Raw genomic sequence first — 22,460 nt, 5'->3', positions numbered from 1 at the left:
CAATACATGAGTTCATTTGAGATCATATGGTATATTCAGTTTTGATCTGTTAAGCTTAAAAAAAAATGAAGGGCTTGTTCCATTTCCTTAAATTCTTTGAAGATAGCATTTTGAATAGTAACAGTATATCATCTTGAATAGCAGCATAGCACTTACTTCAACTTTTTCCTGTTTTTCCTGCTGCTGGGTATTTGGATTGTTTCTGCTTTTCCACTTAATGAATATCTCTGTATCATTTTAGTCTGAGTTTTAGATTATTTACATTTACTTCAGAATAGAACCCTGGAAATGGGTCACAAAACAATATGGACATGTTTAAGATTCTTGTATAATCTTTCTGGGAAGGAATTTGTTGTTACAGGCTAATGGCCATTCCCACCAGTATTTGATTCCTTTTCATGAGACTCTTGCCAGCATTGAATATTTCATATGATTGATATTTTCTGATTTGAAAGGCAAAAATGTTCTCTCATCATTATATCCCTTTGATTAATAGGGATGGTCAACACTTTTTCATGTATTTTCTTAGCCGTTTGTTTTTCTCTTCTGTAAATTATCTTTTTTAGGTTCTTTAGATTTTTCAAAATTGAGGTCTTAATGTTTTCTATATTGATAGGACTTCTTGTTTTAATCCTTTGTCTTATTTGTGATAATTTTCCTAGTTTATTTCCTTTCTTAAAAACAGACTTTATTTTTTTAGAGCAGTTTTATGTTCATGGTAAAATTGAGCAGAAATTAGAGTTCCCAAATACTCTCTGCCCCTACACAGGCACAGCCTCCCACACTTGTCATCTCTGTACCACAGTTACACTTACTCCGGCAGATGCATCTGCACTGACACATCGTTATCACCCAAAGTCTTGTTTATGTTAGGGTTCACTTTTGGTGTTGTACATTCTATGGGTTTAGACAAATAGATAATGACACGTATTTATCATTGTATTACCATATAGAATAGTTTTACTGCCCTTAAAAATCCTCTGCCTGTTCATTCCCTCCCACTTTCCTAGCCCCACAATCACTGATCTTGTTACTGTCTCCAGGAGCTTGCCTTTTTAAGAACGTCATGTACTTGGAATCATACAGTATGTAGCTTTTCCAAATTGCTTTCTTTCACCTACTAATATGCACTTAAAGTTTCTTTATATCTCTTCATGGCTTGATAACTCATATCCTTTAAGTGCTGCATAATATTCCATTGTCTGGATGTAGTACAGTTTCTTTATCCACCTACTGAAGGGCATCTTGGTTGCTTCCAAGTTTTGGCAATTAAGAATAAAGTTGTTGTAAACATCTGTTTGCAGATTTCTGTGTAGATATAGTTTTCAACTTTCTTGGGTAAATAACAAGGAGCACAATTGCTAAATCATATGGAGAATGTTTAGTTATGTAGGAAACCACTAAACTGTCTTCCAGAGTGGCTGTACCACTTTCCATTCCCACCAGCAATGTAGGACAGTTCCTGTTGCTCCACGTGCTCACCAGTATTTGGTGGTGTCAGTATTTTGGATTTTGGCCATTCTGATAGATGTGTTGTAGTGTCTCATTGTTTTAATTTGCAGTTCCTTAATGACATATGTTGAATGTCTTTCGATATGTTTATTTACAACCTCTATATCTTCTTCGCTGAAGTATCTGTTAAGGTCTTTGGCCTGTATATATATTTTTTAATTTTTTTAAAATTAACATATGATGTATTTGTTTCAGGGGTACACGTCTGTGATTCATCAGTCTTACACAATTCACAGCACTCACCACAACACATACCCTCCCCAAAGTCCATCACCCAGCCACCCCATCCCTCCAGCCCCCCCCCCCCCCCCCACTCCAGCAACCCTCAGTTTGTTTCCTGAGATTAAGAGTCTCTTATGGTTGTCTCCCTCTCCGGTTTCATCTTGTTTAATTTTTCCCTCCCTTCCCCTATGATCCTCTGTCTTCTTTCTCAAATTCCTCATATCAGTGAGATCATATGATACTTGTCTTTCTCTGATTGACTTATTTCACTTAGCATAATACCCTTTGGTTCCATCCACATCGTTGCAAATGGCGAGATTCCATTTTTGTTTTTTATGGCTGCATAATATTCCATTGTATATATATACACGACATCTTCTTTATCCATTCATCTGTTGATGGACATCTAGGCTCTTTCCATAGTTTGGCTATTGTGGACATTGCTGCTATAAACATTGGGGGTCACATGCCCCTTCGGATCATACATTTGTGTCTTTGGGGTAAATACCCAGTAGTGCAATTGCTGGGTCGTAGGGTAGCTCTACTTTCAACTTTTTGAGGAACCTCAATACTGTTTTCCAGAGTTGGCCTATATTTTAATTGGTTTGTTTTCTTAATTGTTGATTTTTAAGAGTTCCTTATAAATTTTGGAGAACAGTCCTTTATCAGATGTGCCTTTTGCAAATATTTTCTCCCAGTCTGTGGCTTGTCTTCTTGTTCTCCTGACATTGTCTTTCGCAGAGTGGAAGTTTTTAATTTGAATGAAGTCCAGATTATTAATTATTTCAAAGGATCGTGCCTTTGGTGTTATACCTAAAAGGTCATCGCCATACCAGATCATTTGATTTTCTCCTGTGTTATCTTCTAGGTATTCTATAGTGTTGTGTTTACATTTAGGTCTGTGATACATTTTGAATAAATTTTGTGAAAGTATAAGGTCTTTGTCCAGATTTTTTTGTTGTACACATATGCCCAGTTGTTCCAGCACCATTTATTGAAAAGAGTGTCGGGCGCCTGGGTGGCTCAGTTGGTTAAGCGACTGCCTTCAGCTCAGGTCGTGATCCTGGAGTCCCAGGATCGAGTCCCACATCAGGCTCCCTGCTCAGCAGGGAGTCTGCTTCTCCCTCTGACCCTCCTCCCTCTCATGCTCTCTGTCTCTCATTCTCTCTCTCGCAAATAAATAAAAAAAAAAAAAAAAGGAAAGAAAGAAAGAAAGAAAAGAGTGTCTTTGCTCCATTGTATTGCCATTGCTCCTTTGTCAAAGATCAGTTGACTGTATTTATGTGGGTCTGTATCCGGGCTCTCTGTTCTGTTATATTGCTCTATTTTTATTTTCTTTTACCAGTACCACACTGTCTTGATTACTGTTGCTTTATAATATATTTTGAAGTCAGGTAGTGTTAGTCCTCCAACTTTGTTCTTCTGTATTGAGTTGGCTATTCTCAGTCTTTTGCCTCTTATCTTGAGAATTAGTTTGTCAGAATCCACAAAATAACTTGCTAAGAATTTGATTGAGATTGCATCGAGTCTATAGACCAAGCTGGGAAGAACTGACATCTTTGACAGTATTGAGCTCCCTATCCGTGAACATTATTTGTGATTGATTTCTTTTATATTTAGTAGCTTTTATTTTTTCTATCATCAAATATGCCATTTTTACTTTTGTCATTTCTTACATCAGAAAATCCTTCCTTGTCCTGAGCTCGCATAAATATTCATTTATTTCCTTTTAAAATGTGTTTTTAAGCATTTAATCCTTCTACCCATCTGGATTTATTTTTACTCTGTGGAATGAGGTGACGGTCTAACACTCTCCCCCCAAACACATAGTTATTTTTCCTCAAACCATTTCCTATCAAGAATAGATATGTATAGGGGCGCCTGGGTGACTCAGTCGTTGAGCGTCTGCCTTCGGCTCAGGTCATGATCCCAGGGCCTTGGGATCGAGCCCTGCATCGGGCTCCCTGCTCTGCGGAGAGCCTGCTTCTCCCTCTCCCACTCCCCCTGCTTGTGTTCCCTCCCTCGCTGTCTCTCTCTCTGTCAAATAAATAAAATCTTTAAAAAAAAATAGATATGTATACAAATAATCAGCCTTCCAATTTGTTTTCTAACCCTTTTGGAGGGAATTGCATGCTTTCCCTATTTTAGATTATGGTTAGGTGGGAAGAGTGGGGAAGTAGTCAAATCTTATATGGTTACATCTTGGGAAGGCCACCTACTGAACCCATTTGCCTACTACGCATGGTTGCTGGTATCAGAGGCAAACTCCTAGGTTGTGTATGAACCACCTTCATCTCCCCACCCTTCCTCAGAGATTCTCATGTACCCTTTGGAGAGGCATGTCCTGCTTCCCTTGGAGAGTCACTACCATATTCAGTTACCACCAGGGTGTGAGTCTCCTGAAGATAGGATGTATACGTGTATTGGTCCCCAGTTCTTCCCCTAGTAATTAGCTCACTGCAGGGCACAAAAATCTGAATGGACAAATGAGCCACTATTACCAATAGGAGTGCCACGGCTCTCTGATGTGTTTTGAGATGAAATAAAGCTTGGGAACAGCTGTATGAGGTCTGTTTCAAAGAGCATTACATTCACGCAGTCACCCTACCTTCTCCATACTTCTCATGCTGAAGATGCTAAAGCTGCACGTGGCGAACACAAGGGGAGCTTTTCACAGGACCTCTCCCTAGCTCTCACCCCCCAGAGATACAGTCTGGCATGGGGATTTTTAAATGTTCTTTGGGTGATTCTAAAGTACTGATAGAGTTGCGAATAATGCTTTAAAAAGTGTCTTCTTAATTAAGTTTTATTTTTATTGATATAAAGATTCAATTAAGTAGTTGGATTGTGGGGCTGGGGTCGGGGGGAGGGAAATGTGCCTATCAGACTCCAAAAAGATCATTGGTCCTGTGTGTACATTTTATTGCTGGGAAGATTTTACCCAAAATACTCCTTTGGTGAATATTTTGGACAAAGTTACAATAACGTAGGATCTTATCTAATCTGGCTTTCTCTTTTCTAGGTCAGCATGGATTCCTGGTTCATTCTTGTTCTGCTTGGCAGTAGTCTGACACGTGTAGGTGCCAACAATGCAACCACAGGTAAATTGTCATTTGATAAGGCTGGTGTTCTGAATAGAATTTTGCTTTCACATTTAATGACTAAAATTGGAGACCTGGGTGGTATTAAAGAAAGAAAAAATTAATGAAAGTTTTACTTAAAAGTGATGGTATAAAATAAGTGTCTTTGGAAATCTCTGAGTCCTATTGAATGGTCAGCATTGCTCTGTATACAATATACTACTTTAAATAAATAGATTATATGTTCATCCCTGAAAAGTTAAAAAAAAAAATTGTTGCTACTTAAGACTCCTATATATTGATTCTGAGGAAATAAGTAATGAATCCAGTTTTCTTCTTCCCTTAAACAGTAGTCCTTTGGAGATGATAGAAAGGGTCCAGTGTTAGATAAGAATGTGTGTGTGTGTGTGTGTGCATTTATTTTTTTAATTTATTTATTTGAGAGAGCGAGAACGAGTGGGGGGTGGGGGAAAGATAGTCTCAAGCAGACTCCTCAGTAAGGGTGGGGCCCAGCGTGGGGCTCAATCCCAGAACCCTGAGATCATGACCTGAGCTGAAATCAGGAGTCGGCCACTTAACTGACTGAGCCACCTAGGTGCCCCTCTTGGAGAGTTTATTAACGCTTGCTGCTTTGTGCCTCATAACTTTTGAGCTATCACATTCTTCATGGGGTGTTTTTCTTTCTCTTTTTTTCATGTTTATAGTTTCACCTTCAGTAGGCATTACAAGATCTATGAAAACATCAACAGCAGAGTCAGTCAAAGAAGAGACCAAAGCTTCAAATACTACTTCTTCAGTAACTTCTCCCTCTGTGGCACCAACATTCAGCCCCAATCTAACTCTGGGACCCACCTATGTAACCACTGTCAATGCTTCAGACTCTGACAATGGGACCACAAGAACAGCAAGTACCGGTTCTGTAGTCACTACACTTGCACCGAATGGAACGTGGCTTCCAGAGAACCAGTTCACAGATACCAGCACAGAGCCTTGGGAGGGGAATTCCAGCACCGTGGCCACCACCCCAGAAACTTTCCCTCCTTCAGGTACTAGGGATGGTTGGTTTGTATTTTTTCTCTTTGAGGTTACTCACTGTTTTATTATTTTGTGTTTTCTAGCCACAAGATTTCTTGAAATAAAAATTGCAAACTAATGAAACTTAGATACAGAGAATTCTCAGGAATATCTGTTTAACATAGACTTAAGAGGAAAGAAGAAATACTCTAGAGGATATCCTGCTTTGCCTGGCATTCTGGTTAGACTGGGGAGGCTTGAGTGTTAAAGGTAGAAGAAGAAGTTTGAAAATACAAGAGAAAGGGGAGCTAATTGATGATGCAAGAGACTGAAGATGAAGGCTGCAGAAGCTGAGGCTTTTAAGGCTAAGGATTAGCCTTAAAAAGAAGGGACCCATGGAGACCATGGGAAGGAGAATGGGTTTGGATGTCCATAACAGATAGGGAGTGGGAACCCTGTGGCCAGGGGTAGAGTTAGAGGAGCTCAGAGAAACAGTTAAATTGCAGTACCAGCTTGTTCAGGGCCTCAGCCCAGCCCAGCCCACTTCTTTCCTTCAGTCCATCGGGTTGAATGGGAAGTGGCACCGAAGATAGAATCAGCCCTGGGTCAGAGACCAGGTGGGGTGGAGCAAGTTTCTGACCGTTGGAGCCTCAGGGTCCTGGTCTGTAAAAGAGAAAGGGGTCCCTCACAGGGTTTCTGTGAGTAGAGGAAATTGTTCCCTGACAGCTTCGTAACTGTCATTCTCTAGCAAAAATCACTGTTCCCTCTTCTGTGGTCACATCCCCTTGGCTCAGATTTCTTCCCTGTTAGATGGCGAGGGCTCTTAGAGGAATCACATCTCACTCATGGGGAGCATTCAGAAAGTATTTGCTGAATTGAATCTCATTTGGTTTCTACAGATGACCTCTTTTAGCTGGACTTTACAGCCCAGACCCTGCACCTGCCTGCTTTAATCCCGTATTTTCCACTATAAATGGATTACAGCATTTGCCATTAAGAGCCCAGTCTACTGAGCCACACTACTTGAGTTTGAATCCTATCTCTGCCATACACTGGCTATGTGGCTGCAGGCAAGGTTATTTAACCTCTGTGCCTCAGTTTCTTCATCTGTAAAATAAGAACGAGTGATAGTAATAATACTTATCTTGTAGGGGAACTATCAGGATGAAATGGGTTGATAGAGGTAAAGTATTTACAGTGCACACCTGCACATGGCAAGCACTATTTTTAAGTGGTGGGCGTTGTACTGAGAGTTTTATAAAGTAATCCTATGAAGTATCCTATGAATCCTCTGAAATCGGGTCTATTTTATGTTTTGCAGGTGGAGGAGTTTTACAATGATGAAACTGTAACTTAGGGAGTATTTTTTGAAATACAGGTCATGACCAATTCATAAGATCAGTTTAGTGGGCCATCATGATTTGTTTTGTTTTGTTTTTTTACTGGTATTTTATTTATTTTTATTTATTTTTATTTTTTTTATTCTTATGTTAATCCCCATACATCATTAGTTTTAGATGAAGTGTTCCATGATTCATTGTTTGTGCATAACACCCAGTGCTCCATGCAGAATGTGCCCTCCTCAATACCCATCACCAGGCTAACCCATCCTCCCACCCCTCTCCCCTTTAGAACCCTGTTTGTTTTTCAGAGTCCATCGTCTCTCATGGTTCGTCTACCCCTCCGATTTCCCCCGCTTCATTCTTCCCCTCCCGCTACCTTCTTCTTCTTCTTCTTCTTCTTTTTTTCTTAACATATATTGCATTATTTGTTTCAGAGGTACAGATCTGAGATTCAACAGTCTTGCACAATTCACAGCGCTTACCAGAGCACATACCCTCCCCAGTGTCTATCACCGAGTCACCCCATCCCTCCCACCCCACCCCCCACTCCAGCAACCCTCAGTTTGTTTCCTACAATTAAGACTTCCTCATATCAGTGAGATCATATGATACATGTCTTTCTCTTTTTGACTTATTTCACTCAACATAATACCCTCCAGTTCCATCCACGTCGTTGCAAATGGCAAGATCTCATTCCTTTTGATGGCTGCATAATATTCCATTGTATATATATACCACATCTTCTTTATCCATTCATCTGTCGATGGACATCTTGGCTCTTTCCACAGTTTGGCTATTGTGGACATTGCTGCTATAAACATCGGGGTGCACGTACCCCTTCGGATCCCTACATTTGTATCTTTGGGGTGAATACCCAGTAGTGCAATTGCTGGATCATATGATAGCTCTATTTTCAACTTTTTGAGGAACCTCCATACAGTTTTCCAGAGTGGCTGCACCAGCTTGCATTCCCACCAACAGTGTAGGAGGGTGCCCCTTTCTCCGCATCCCCGCCAACATCTGTCGTTTCCTGACTTGTTAATTTTAGCCATGATTTGTTTTGTTTTTAAGTGGATGGTCCTGTTCCATTTCTTTTCTTTTTGTGTTTCGTATATCATTTTGTGAAACTTTTGTTTCAGTTATACAGAAACACCTACGGAGTAACAGTGTAGAATGCATTTCTTGCTGTGAGTTATGGCCATTACTTCAGGAGGGAAGACAAAATAACTTGTACAAGCTAAAATAGTCAGTGGGAAAGGTGAGACAGCAATCCAGGCCTGACTAATTTTGCATCCTGTGTTCTTCACTTCTGTTCTGTACTGTCTTCATTTATCAGTTCTGTGACATGACCATGGATAATTATCTCCCTTTAATAGATGTCTAATGTAAGACTATAGAGGTTAAATGATTTGTCTTAGATCTCAGGGCTCTTGAATAGCACGTTAGGCCTTTTTCTCGCTTTTGTGGTCTTTGTACTCTGCTATTAGGGAATTGAGTTTTCCATTATCTGCCTTAGGTCCAAATTATGCCATAGCTAAGAAGCCGGTTATTGTACAGTTAACACATTTCATGTCTCAGGGGAGACTGAGACTGCATTTCACTGGTGACTTTTTCAAGATCAATAAAACACAAGGAAAACTTTATGGTACATCAGGATGTTACAGCCTGAACCCCCACGTCCTCCTCATCACTACCATCTCACCAGTCCTCCCATAATTGTTACATCATAATTTTTTTGTTAAATCAGTATTTGATGTTTTATATTATTATAACTGTAATGTTATTCCCTGCTGAGTTATAAGTATAATGTGATGATTTTTCTTTTCTTGTACAATTTTTTCCTGGATTTTATAATTGCCTTATAGTTTTTTTTTTTTTTTTAAGATTGATTGATTTATTAGAAAGAAAGAGTGTGCGCACTCACACAAGTGGTGGGAGGGGCAGAGGGAGAGAATCTTCAAGCAGACTCGCCACTGAGCATGCAGCCCATCACGGGGCTCGGTCTCACGACCCATGAGCTCACGACCTGAGCTGAAACCAAGAGTCGGCCACTTAACTGACTGAGCCACCCAAGTGCCCCAATTGCCTTCTATTTCTGTTTTAGTTTTCTTTTTGCCTGTTGCTAGCCGATTCTTCTCATACTTTCCATAGCCTCTCAATACAGTTTTCAGTAAAGTCAGATCTGTAAGGTAATCTGTTATTTATTTTTTCCTAGAGATCTTCCTCCTGAGTCGTCCATTGTCTTACTCAAGTCTAGGCTTGATCATCAGGGCTGCTGCCCAGGTGTTGGTGTGGTATTTCCCTTCTCTATTATTTTGGAAATTCCCTCTGCTTCCTGACTTCTATATTGACCTCTTTCTTGGATTACTCCATAATTTGGTAGAACATATCTTCCAGTAGCTTCCTGAGATAGGGGGTCATGGGAGGTACATTGCATGAGGCCTTACATGTCTATACATAGAATTAGAGGACGTATTTTTTTCTCCAGAATGTTGAAAGCATTGTCCTGACTCCTAATTCCCAGGCTTGGGGGATTCTACTGCTGTCCTGATTCTTAATCACACTTTGGTGTGTTTTTGAAAGATCTTTATCATTAGTGTCCTGAAATTTCACGGAAATGTGTCTTGATGTGGATCTTTCTCATTCATTATGCTGGATATTTGATAGGACTTTTGGAGCCTTGGTTCTTCGATTCTGGAAATTTTTGGTTCTTCAGTTCGGGAAATTTTTCTTCTATTTGGAAATTTTCTTCCGCTGTCTATTTTCTCTGTTTTCTTCTTCTAAAACTCTTTTATTATTTGGATATTGGACATATCCTAGATTGATTATTTTAAATTTTTCTCTCCTTTTGACCTTTGCTTTGAGTCTCTGTTTTTTTTCCTTTTTATATATGTATGTATGTATATGTATACATATATATATTCCTTTTTCTTGTATTTATGACAAATGATACACATATATGTTGTGTATATTTCTGCACATTGCTTTGTTTCATTAGCCTGTCATACCTGTTCTGTATTACAGTAAAGAGTTGCTTCATTGTATGGATATACCTTAATGTATTTATCCAGTCTTCCCTATCAGTATACATTAAGGTTGTTTTCAGAGTACAAACAATAAAATTTATCATTTCAAGCATATATGAGAATAGTGGTACGATAAATTATTTTTAAGTATGCATTTGTAAACTGGTGGATATTGCCAGATTTTCCTCTATTGGGAAATTTATTCCTATGAACAGTGTGTCAGAGTGCCTGTTTTCCTAAGCTGTCTTCACTGCAGTAAATTACCAAACTTCTGGATCTGTGCCAGTCTGACAGGTGAAAATTAGCATCTCAGTGTAGCGTTAATTTGCATTTCACTGAGTGAGGGTGAGCATCTTTCCATATTTGGAAAGATCATTTCTATTTCTTTTTCTAAGAACTCTGTTGGTATCCTTTGCCTGGTTTTCTTAAGAGAATGTCAGGTTTTTCTGACTCATTTATAGAAGCTTTTTAATGTTAGGGAAATGAACCTTTGCCTACCTGTGATAAAGTTGCAAATATTTTTCCCCAGTTGCTCCTCTAGCTTTTCTTCATTGCAGAAACTATCATAAGCAATTTAAAATATTTTTTAATTAAAAAAATAATCAGTTTAACTAAATGTTTTCTTGGTATTAGATCATATACAGGAAGACTTTTTTTTTTTTTTTTTAGATTTATTTATTTTAGAGAGAGAGCACAAGTGGGAGGCTGGAGGGAGAAGGAGAGAGCATCTCAAGCAGACTCTGCATAGAGCCCATGGTGGGGCTTGATCCCAGGACCCTGAAATCATAACCCGAGCCAAAACCCAGAGTCTGACAGTTAACCGACTGTACCACCCAGGCGCCCCTAGGAAGGCTTTTCTTACTCCAGTATTACAAAATAATTTTCCTAATTATTTCTTCTGCACTTATGGTTTCTTTCTTCTATATATGTATATGTGGGTGTGTGTTTAAATCTTTTATCCATCTGGAATTTATTCTGATGTGAAGTGTGAGCTATGGATCTGTTTTTTTTTTTTTTTCCCCAAAATGATTAACGACTTGTCCCAATACCTTTTAATGAATATCTATTTTTTTCCTCACTGATTCAAAATGCTACCTTATCATATATTGAATTCTGATATGTATTTAGGTTCCCATATGTATTTGAGTTCTGTTTCTTGGCATTTGTATTTTCTTTTAATTATTTTCTCTGTCCATGTCAGAACCTCACTGTTTTAATAATTGTAACTGTAAAATTATTCAGTATTTGATAAGGTTAGTCATCCCTTGTTAATCTTATTTTTCAGAATTTCACTAGCAGTTCTTGATTATTTTTCTTTATGAACATTAGAATCAACTTACATAGTAGGAGAAAAGTTTTTATTGATTATGTCACATTTATAGGTTAACAGGACAGTTGACATCTTGAAGTCTTTTTTTTTTTTAATTAAAGATTTTATTTATTTATTAGAGAGAGAGCACAAGCAGGGGGAGCAGCATAGGGAGAGGGAGAGGAGAGGCAGGCTCTCCGATGAGCAGGGAGCCTGATGTGGGACTAGATCCCAGGACCCTGCAGTCATGACCAGAGCCAAAGGCAGACATTTAACCAACTGAGCTACCCAGGCTCCCCATCTTTAAGTCTTTCTATCCAAGAATGCAGTGTATTCCATTTACTGAAGTCTTACTTTGTATTTCTTGGAAGTGTTAAAGTTTTTGTCACTGAATGTTGCACATGTTTTGTTCAGCTTATTTCTAATTTCAGGGGTTTTCTTTTTGTTATTTTGGTGTTTTGTTAGTATAAATGGAGTATTTTCTTTTATGTCTTCTAACTGGCTGCTGTTGGGGCTATGAAGGCCATTGACTTTTTTTTTTTTTGAGCTATAATTGATCTAGGTCATTATTTTAGTTTTGGGTATACTACATAAAGCTATTGACTTTTGTAGGTATATTTTATCCTGGTCATCTTAATAAATTTCCTCAGTGTTTGACATAATTTTCTTCAATTATCATAAATCTTCAAATTAGTCTCTTTCTTTTTCTCTTTAAATGCATTGGTGAATACCTTCAGAACAAAATTAGGAAGCAGTGGTAAAAGCACTGTCTTGTACCTCTCAGAAGGATGTTCTTAGTGGTTTTCCATTAACCATGGTGCTGACTCTTGGGTTGAGGTAAACATATTTATCATGTTTAGGTTTTATTAATTTATTCCTGCTTTAAAGAGCATATATGTCAAGAATGGGTGTTAAATTTGCCAATTGCCTGTTCAGCATCAATGAGCAAGATTGTTATGATTTTTTTCTTTTTATAATATGCTATGGTGAATCATTTTAATAGATTTTTTGACTTCGAACTATTTACATTTATGCAAAAACAACCCTACTTGGTCCTGTATTTTCCTTGAATGAACTGTAGCACTTTGTTTGATACTGCTGTATTTGGGGTTTTTCCATTGACATTCGTTATTTAAATTGGTCTAGGTGTTTCCTTTGTATGTGTGCTTTTTTTTTTAATGTATGTGTGCTATTTTTGATAAGTTTTACTTGTCAGTGACCTAGAAAACTATGCATCTCATTCATGTTTTAAAAATTACTTGAATGGATTTGAGGAGAAGTCATCTCTTAAGATTAATTTCCTACATAGCTGTTAATATTTGTTATATATTTATGTCCATTTTCATGCTTGAGTTGGATAACCATTTATGTTTCACAGTTTGTTGTTTGTTTCTTCCAGAGTCTGCTATTGTATACTTACTAGTTCTACCATTCTTCAGTTTTTATTTCATTAATTTCTTTTTTATTCTTACTCTTCCTTCCCCCTGCTTTTCTTAGATTTATTTTGTGCTCTTTCTTCCTGAATTGAATGCTTAACTTGTTTTTATTTTCATTTTTCCCAGTTAATTCGTATATTTGATGCTATGAATTTTTATAAGCACAGCTTTAGCCATATCCCATAAGTGTTCTTGTAGGTAGTTGTATTAGTTATGGTGCAGCCTAAACTACTCTGATAAAGGCAGACCAAAATTCAGTGACTTAAGTAGACAAAAGTATCTCTCTGCCCTCTCACATTCCAGAGGTAGACGGAGGGCTTTGCCTTATCAGGGACTGAGTTCTTTTTTTCTTTTCTTTCTTTTTTTTTTTTTTAAAGGGAGGGAGGGGCAGAAGGAGAGAGAGAGAATCTTTTAATTCATGAGAGAGAGAGCAGGGTGGGGTGGGAGGGAGGAACAGAGGGAGAGGGACAAGCAGACTCCGCCCTGAGTGCAGAGCCCAACTTGGGCCGAAACCAAGTCAGACGCTCAACTGACTGAGCCATCCAGGCACCGAGAGAGAGAGAGAGAGAGAGAGAGAGAGAGAGAGAGAGAGAGAGAAAGAGAAAGATGGGGGGAATCTTAAGCAGGCTCCATGGCGGAGCCCGATGTGGGGCTCTGTCTCACAGCCCTGAGATCATGACCTGAGCCAAAATCAAGAGTCGGCCAATTAATCAGTTGAACCACCCAGGTGCCCCCAAGTTCTTTTTTTCTTACCGGCTCTGCCATCCCAACAAAATTGCCCTCATCTGCTTGGTCAAAAATGGCTCTCATCATTAGGTTCTAGTTCCAGCCCCTGGGAAGGGGGAACAGAGGAAATGGGGACAATTTCTTTTCCAAAGGATGTGATCCAGAAGTTACCCTTATCACTTTTGCTTGCATCCCATTGCCTAGAATTCTTCATATAACTACATTTGGCACAAAGGAGTCTTAGAAATGCAGTCTCTAGCCAGACAGCTTTGTGCTCAGCTTAAAAAAACAAAACAAAACAGGGTTTCTGTACCAAAAGGAAGAAGAGACTATTACTGGGGGAGAATTGGTGGATTCTGCCACAAGAATGATTTTATTATTTTTTAGGTGTTTTACAGTTTGGCTTTGCTTTTAATTTCCAGGTGTTTTCTTTGTTAATTTCTAGTTTTACTGCATCATGAAAGAATACTGTCTGTGTTATTTCCACAATGGGAAATAATTTATAAGGACTTGTGGATATTCCACAAGCCTTTGAAAAAGTTTTCTCTATTAATATATAGAATTTGGTCTACGCTAGTTAGATTTTTTTTTCCCCCCAGACTGGTTAGATTTTGTTACCTGTTACCATTTAGGTCTTTTATATCCTTAACTTAATTTTGCGCTATTGCATTTTAATGGCCTAAAAGACATAAAGACCTCTAATACTATTGTGTTTGTATTTCTTTTTGTGTTCTTGTACTTTTTTTTGAAGATTTATGTTGTGTTGTTTTTGTACTCAGAAGGACAAATCACTGATTAAAGTTTAGTGAGTCTGGGTAATCTTGTTTCCCATTTTTTGGATGGTACCTCATTTTAGCTCCAACATATATAAAGAAGAAAGTATCTGTTTTCCTAGAGCTTATTTTGTCTTAACTTAGGTTGAATTGTAATGGTTTTCTTTAATTTGAGAATGAATGTTTCTATTTCTCACTTATTACACAGGTAATTCTGACTCGAAGGACAGAAGAGGTGAGCCACTCACCTTATGTCTGTTGTCCCCTTTATAATGTACAATATTCATCATGTTTGCTCACAGTCTGTGGTAACCTTGTGCATCTGTATGGTTGTGTGTTTACTTTCCCTTAAGTTGTTTCCATATTAACCTTGTAGAGAAGAGTAACAGAAACAAATATTCACTATGTTTTTAAATATAGATTATGGATTCTAACAGTTATGACGTCTTTTAACAAGTAATAAAACAGCTGTATCTCACTTTATCATGTCACTTTGCTAATATCATCCTTTGTTGATATTAAGCCATAATTGCTACACCATAGTTAATTCCTGATGTCTAGTCAATAATTGCCTGTAAACATCCTAGCTTTTTGTGTTGTTTTCCCTAGTCTAAAAAGTGTCGACCCTTTGTCATTTTATATGGATTTTATGGGTTTTCACCTCTCTAGTGTAAAGTCCCTATGGCTGGAGATGCTGTGTCAGTGGTCTAAGTAGGACTGCCAAATCCCTGGTCACCAGAGAACAGAATGCGTGGGTACTTACGTGTTCTGGCTCATTTTGCTTAGGACAATAGTAGGGCTATCATTAGAGGGTGTAAGAGAAAGAGATCACCCAAAAGTCTAAGAAATAATCATTGCATTTGAGTTTGGGAAATGTTAATCCATGAACCAATTTTTCTCTTGTGATTTCTTATTTTATTAAATGAGCTTTCTGGGGCTTTTTATTCTTACTCCACTATTTAACCATGCACAGTTTTTCCTGCATAATTAATAAAACATTTGAAGGCTTAAATGAATTCCCACTAAGTAAGGGAGCATTTGAATCAGAAAAGTAGATACTATAATCCTTTATGTGTTGTCCATCTGCCACTGTATTAGTGAGGTGTTATACTGTGCACAGATTTCTTGTGATTTTCCAGCTCTCACTTTCTTAAACTCAGGAACTAGATTCTATCAAGTAGTGTCTTTGCTATTCACATTTGCTTACTAGATTCTCACTACAAATGTAGACTTAATAGATTTATATTGCAATAGATAACTTATATTTGCTCTCTAAAACTCCTCTTTTAACCAATCTTAAAGTCAAAAGTCAAAATGGTATAGCTTTAAGATTAAACATACAATCTCTGCTTTCTTCCTCTACATAATGTGTATTCTCTTAATATTCAGCCTTTTCTTGCCCCAATATTATTCCTTTTTTACCTGGTTAACTAACATGGATTTGAGTAGTTCCAGTATTGTGATTAAAAAGAAATGAAATTACCTTAATTATATAGAATATTGCTAATTGTGACATATTATTAATATGTATTAGCATATATCCTTTTTAAGTTAAAAAAAATTTGTATAATTGCTTTTGACCAAACAGGAAAATAAAGAGATGTACATATTCTCAGCAATATCTAAAGCCCCAAATGCAATGACATTTTTACCAGAGCAAACCTTTAGAAGTATTTCTGTAAATTTTGATATCACATTATTTTAAAACCAAATGCTTTCTGAGAAATGAGGCAAATTATTTTAAAATATTTGCATCATAATGGGTTTGCCAAGCAAAGTAGGTCTTATGCAGATGAATTAACTTGTAAGTTTTTCTGCACTGGTCTCTGGGATGCTTTTGAATAGCAATGGCTGGTGTTTTAATTGTCAAAACAGAAAGGAATAAAAAGAGATGAAGGGAGGCAGGGAACTTTGCTTCCTTTCTCTTGAGGTCTAATAAACTGGTTATTTTCTCATGTGTATTATTTTTTAAATATATCCCACATTATTCAGTAGAACTAGCTTTTTTTCTAATTGTAAAATATACATCATATGAAATTTTCCGTTTTAACTGTATAGTTCAGTGAAATTAAGACATTGTTGTGCAGCTATCACCACCATCCACCTCCAGAACGTTTTTATCATCCCAGACTAAAACTCTAAACATTAAACAGTGACCCCCCATTTCTCCCTTCTCCCAGCCCCTGGTAACCACTATTCTATTTCCTGTCTCTATAAATTTGTCTATCTTAGCTACCTAATTTAAGTGGAATCACAACAGTACTTTTCCTTTTGTAACCTGCTTTTCTTTTAAAGCATTTCTACTGGTGTTAATTTCGGGTGATTTGTGTAATATATAGTAATGCATTAAATCCAGTTCTGTCATTATCTCCTGAGTGCCTCTTCCCCATGAAGTCAGTGGTCATGAGTGCACTCTCCCATTGTTGTTTAGTTTTCACTAATTTTACATCTCGGTTTTACTAGTTTTGTTCTAGAGAGAGCAGACTCTGAGATAGCAGGCTTACTGGAGAGTACTTTCTCTCTCCATAGCACCTGCGAAGCACCGAAGGCAGTAGTATTGAGCAGAGAGGATGAGAGATGCCATGTGGTCAGAGCAAAGGCAGCGAAGCCCTCAGTCAATCCTGCAGCAAGCTCTGGAGCTGGAATGGGGGGGACAGGGGCTTTCCCCTGGGCCAGGCTACTCTCTTAGGCCAAGGGCAGTTCCTGGGAAAGGACTTGCTGAGAACTGTTAGCCACTAACCCTCCCAGCAGCTAGGGGAATGGGTTCTTTGGTCTTGAAGGGGAATCTGTAACATCTACTTACTGTTCTCATGAAGTTTGAGCAGGATAGTGATGCATACTCTCATTCATCTGTTTAGAGATTTTCCTGTGTAAGAAAATGCTGTTGAATGATCTTGATATATATATTGAGGCTGGGGAGTGAGTGGCATAGTGGAATATTTGGAGAAGGTGTGTATGCAGTGGTTAAAAGCAAGCCGTGGACTCTGGGGCTAGACCATCTGGGTTTGTGAGTTGACTCTTACCACTAACCAGCAGTGTGGGGTAGATATCTGACTTCCCTGTGCCTCTTCACCATTTGCAAAATTGGATAGGAACACAGTTTCCGTCATAGGGTTGTTTTGGAGAAAGGAGTAACACATATAAAGTGCTTGGCCTACTGCTGGGTCAGCACATAGCAGTTGCTCAGCAAGTGCTGGCTTTGACATTGCCACTCCTACCATCCCACCGTTCTGTTACTGTTATTGTTGATGGGAGACTAAGGAGGTCAGGAATCTCAGCCAGTCAGTCGGGACTCACGGACACAGGGGCACTGGTCAGCCTCCTGGAGGCTGTGTGTAAGGCAGCTCCCAAGGCAGGGTCATCTTGCAACAGTACTACTGTGACTGTAGACATTTAGCTATTCTCCTGGCCTGTACCTTTTTTTTTTTTTTAAGATTTTATGTATGTATTAGAGAGAGAGAGAGTGAGCAAGAGAGAGCATGAACAGGCAGAGTTAGAGGGAGAAGCAGGCTTCCCACCGAGCAGGGAGCCTGACACAGGGCTCAATCCCAGGACCCTGAGATCATGATCTGAGCCAAAGGCAGATGCTTAACCTACTGAGCCACCCAGGCGTCCTGGTTTTTGTTTTTTTTTTTTTTGTTTTTTTAAGTCTGGAATAGTATCCTCTAAACATTTGTGAAGAAGGAGTCCTTGAACTACAGAGTTCTAGAAGCAGACACGATAAGCATTCTGTTGAACCCCAGAGGCTTGTTGAGGTTGCTCAGCTCTCACATCAGATCACCTGCTCCCCCGGCTTTCTAAAGAAGTATTTTTTTATCATCATAGTAAATGACATTATTATTGTGAACTCCATGGCTTTCCCTAAGTACCTTTAATTATATATTCATTCAGTACCCGTTAGATGCTAAGGATTCCAGAAAGAAAAAAAATATTCCCTGTCTCATGGAAGAAACCTGTGAACAGTAAGCATCAAAGTCCACTCAGCTACATGTTATTTGGCTATACCACACAAAGTGCTGCAAGAGAGTGTAAAAGACTCATTCCTAGAAGGAGGCGTGGGGGTGAACTTTGGGCAGTTTAAATTAATATAGTGACTGAGGAAAATGAGGATGCGCCAGGTAGGGTGAAAGCAATGAGCCATGAAAGAGCAAGTCAAGTATTTGAGGAACTGTGCACAGTTGAGGCGCATGAGGTGGGGGGAGTGGCCAGAGCTAGCCTCAGCACAATGGACCTGCTGGTGGTGTGAGCTCAAGGGCTAGCGTGTCTCCTGGTGAGGGGAAGGAAGAAGTGACATGGTCAGATTTTTGTTTTAGAATAACTCCAGAGGCCTTAGGGAAGATAGGTGGGCAATAGAAATTAGTTTCTGAATGATAATTTGGCCCAAGACAAGATTGGGCTCAGCCCAGTGGTTTGGGCTCTTGAGGCAACCTGATGATTTTTTGCTATTTTTAAAGCCAGTAGAAAGCACTTAAAACATTACAACTCTGCTGTTGAGAGTTGATGAATACTGATATTGAAAAGTGTAGAGACCAGCCTCAATATATATATCAAGATCATTCAATAGCATTTTCTTACACAGGAAAATCTCTAAATTGTCTCGTGTCTGCTGTGTCTGCTACACTTTTGACCCTGAAGCCAGAATGGCTTTCTTTTGACCTCATGCTCAAATGAAAATTTGGCTAGATGAATAACTCCAGGTTCAGAGTCCTTCTTAAGAACTTGGTAGACAGTGGCATTATTGACTTCGGTGGTGGTATTTTAGATGTGCGGTCATACATAAATCTAAAGGAATTGAGGTTAAAGGAATATGGCTTTTACTTCAGTGATTATTTTTGTAGTTGACCAAGGTGGTCTGAGTCTTTAGGTGACTCACCTGTCTACATGTGAGCCCTTAGAATAACATGACCGTTTGTTTTCTTGCAAAAAGAATATAGCAAGTAAGACATCTGTTGTCCCAGAACACCATTTTAGTATTTTTGAAATGCTACCCCATACCCTGAGTCTAGGAAGTGACATTTTGCTAGAATGTCATTTTGCTAGAGGGGAGGTGGGGGTTGGGCAAGGAATAGACAGACCAGTGTGTTTGCCTTGCCTACACCTGCATCATGTAAGGCCACCTCCAGAAGACCTAGACCAGGACAAGCCTGAGAGATGAGATGATTCTGTCCAGTTAGGGAGGTACCCTAAGAGAGTGACTTGATCCTGAGCCTATCTCCAAGTCCAAAATTTGACAGAGGGAGCTGTTGTTGCAAGTTCTCTCCTGTTTTCGTAATAGATGTGAGTCTCTTTCCCTCACAGAGGCCTGGGGACATCTTTACTATCTGTATTGTCCTTAACCGTATCAGAAACATGGATATAATTCAGATGTCAAAGGTAAAATCTTACTTCTATGACAGAGGGCTGTTCTGGCCTGAAAGCTTGGAAGAGTTAAAGTGTTGGTCCTGTAGTTTATGAAGAATCTGGAGAATAGTGTAACTTTGTGGTTTTGCTTTCGATTTGCAGCTTTGTAGTATGGGCAAGTTAATCTCTGTGCTCAGTTTCCTCACCCATAGAACAGGGTTAATAATGATATCTATCTTAGGGTTCTTAAGATAATTGAATGATATGTGTATGGTGCTTTGCTCTGTGTCTGCTATATAAGTGCTAAAATATTAACTAATTTTTATTTCTAAGTTACCTGGCGAGCTGACTCTTGTCATATTGCTTATAGTTGTCAGCTCTACTACTGTTGGTCATAAACAATACTGCACTGTTCTTGCTTTACTTATTCCATCCATTCATTCATTCAGGACTTGTTCTGACCACCCCATCTTACATCACAGAACACCTCCCGCATTTCCTCTTTTACCCTGCCTTATTTTTCTTCATAGCACTCATCACTACCTGTTGTTCTTTCTCGTCTACTAGAATATAAGCTTCATAAGGGTAAGGAATTTTGATTTATTCCCTACTGTACCCTCAAGACCTGCCTGGCACAATAAGTCACTCAATAAATATTTATTGAATGAAACAATAAATATTGAGTGCAGGAATATCTGGGTGTGATCTTGAATGCATGCCTTCCAGAAATTTGTAATTTAATGGGCATATAATCGGTGACTTTAATTCGGGGGATTAGTGTTGTAGCAGATTAGGTATGTAGTGTTATGGAAGTATAAGAAATGAGCAATTACCCACAAAAGGTGATATTTGGCCTAGAATCGTTTAAGAGCAGAGGTGGTAATAACATTCTAGATCAGGGTTCAGCAGACTTTTTCTATCAAGGACCAGATAATAAAGAATTTCAGTTTTGCAATCATATTATCTCTGTCACATCTATTCAGCCCTACGTTTGTAGTGCAAAAGCAGTCATGGGCAGTAAGTAAATGAATGCAAGCAGCTCTACTCCAATAAAATTTTATTTATACAAGCTGGCAGTGGGCTACATTTGGGTTGTACTTTCCCTGTTTTCAAGACAAAGGGACCTTCCTGATCCTAAAATCTGGACTGAGGTTTTCTGCTAGTGTGTGAGTTTCTGGATGCCAAAGCCAAATCTTTTCCTTTGATATCAGACACTTTTCAAATGTTGCTGCTGCTGCCTTTTTTTTTTTTTTTTTTTAAGATTTTATTTATTTGACACAGAGAGAGAGCACAAGCAGGGGGAGGGGCAGAGGGAGAAGCAGGCTCCCCACTGAGCAGGAGCCCAATGCAGGGCTCTATCCCAGGATGCTGAGATCATGACCTGAGCTGAAGGCAGACGCTTAACCGACCCAGGCGCCCCAATATTGCTTCTTTTAAATCATCCACTAACCGTAAGAGGTGGAGAGTGATAATATATTTGCATTTCATAAGGCATTCCTCAAGGTTTCCAGAAGATTGTCTTACTACTACGAAGTAGGATAGTAGAGTTTTGAACTCTTAGGTTTGTCTGACCCTGAAGCCAGAATGACTTTCTTTTGACCTCATGCTCAAATGAAAATTTGGCTAGATGAATAACTCCAGGTTCAGAGTCCTTCTTAAGAACTTGGTAGACAGTGGCATTATTGACTTTGGTGGTGGTATTTTAGATGTGCGGTCATACATAAATCTGATTCTTGTTTCTCTGTAGGGAGCCTTTTTTCTTCTGCTAGAAGTTTTTAAGGGTGGCTTCTGGTTGGTTAGTTGATTTCAAGCCTTTATCAGGATGTATCTAGGTAAAGCTCCTTTTTCAGTATTGCCATTCAAACTTGATGGTCAGTTTTGGCTTGCTAAGAAAAGTTTCTCGTATAATTTCTTTCCCTCCTTCCTTACTGTTTTCCTCTTTGGGAATTCCTAAATCTAGTATTTGAACAGCTATTAGAACTCTTAGAAACAATCTAGCTTATCTCTTCACTGTTACACTTTCCATCTCACTCTTACTGCTCTGTGTTCTGGGAACTTTCGTGATTTGGTCTTTCACATTACTAATTTGTTTTTCTGTTTCATCTTTTCTCCTTTTCAGCGTTTCTATTGAGATTGTTTCTCCCCCAATCATCTTTTAGTTTCTAGTTTCATGTTTTAGTTTTAGCAATTCCCAGATTGCTCCTTTTTTCCCCAATTTTTTTTATTGTGGTAAAATTCACATAACAAAATTTACTGTTTTAACCATTTCTAAGTGTACTGTTCACTGGCATTGAGTTCATTGACATTGTTGTGCAGTCGTCTCTACCATCCATCTCCATAATTCTTTTCATCTTGTAAAATTGAAGCTCCATACCCATTAAACCGTAACTCCCCGTTCCTCCCTCCTGCCAGCCCCTGGCAACCCCCATACTTCTTTCTGACTCTATGAATTTCACTACTCTAGGCACTTCATGTAAGTGGAATCATACAGTATTTGTCCTTGTGTGACTGGCTTATTCACTTTGCATGAGGTCTTCAACGTTCATCCATGCTGTAGCATGTTTTAGAATTTCCTCCCTTTTTGGGACGCCTGGGAGGCTCATTCAGTTAAGCGTCTGTCTTCGGCTCAGGTCATGATCCCGGGGTCCTGGGATCTGCGGGGAGCCTGCTTCTCCCTCT

The 22,460-nt window shown here is 38.8% G+C and overlaps 1 protein-coding gene across 6 annotated transcripts in view; it reads left to right on the top strand.

Annotated features, from left to right (window-relative positions):
• The window catches only part of PTPRA (protein tyrosine phosphatase receptor type A), a 166,870-nt gene that overhangs the window by 87,531 nt on the left and 56,879 nt on the right, over positions 1–22,460 (top strand). For 5 of the 6 annotated variants that reach the window (XM_045885512.3, XM_045885508.3, XM_045885505.3 and 2 more), the window contains 3 exons: positions 4,757–4,835; positions 5,519–5,860; positions 14,650–14,676. In XM_045885512.3, the coding sequence (XP_045741468.1) occupies positions 4,763–4,835; positions 5,519–5,860; positions 14,650–14,676 (442 nt within the window). In that variant the 5' untranslated portion in view covers positions 4,757–4,762. The remainder of the gene's footprint in view (positions 1–4,756; positions 4,836–5,518; positions 5,861–14,649; positions 14,677–22,460) is intronic. The other variant, XM_045885507.3, reaches the window with a different exon arrangement.

This window comes from Mirounga angustirostris, unplaced genomic scaffold (genome assembly GCF_029215605.1).
Source record: "Mirounga angustirostris isolate CCGP_5_RB_7025 unplaced genomic scaffold, mMirAng1.0.hap1 SCAF_10, whole genome shotgun sequence".
NCBI lineage: Eukaryota > Metazoa > Chordata > Mammalia > Carnivora > Phocidae > Mirounga > Mirounga angustirostris.
This window is presented reverse-complemented; position numbering and strand designations above follow the sequence as displayed.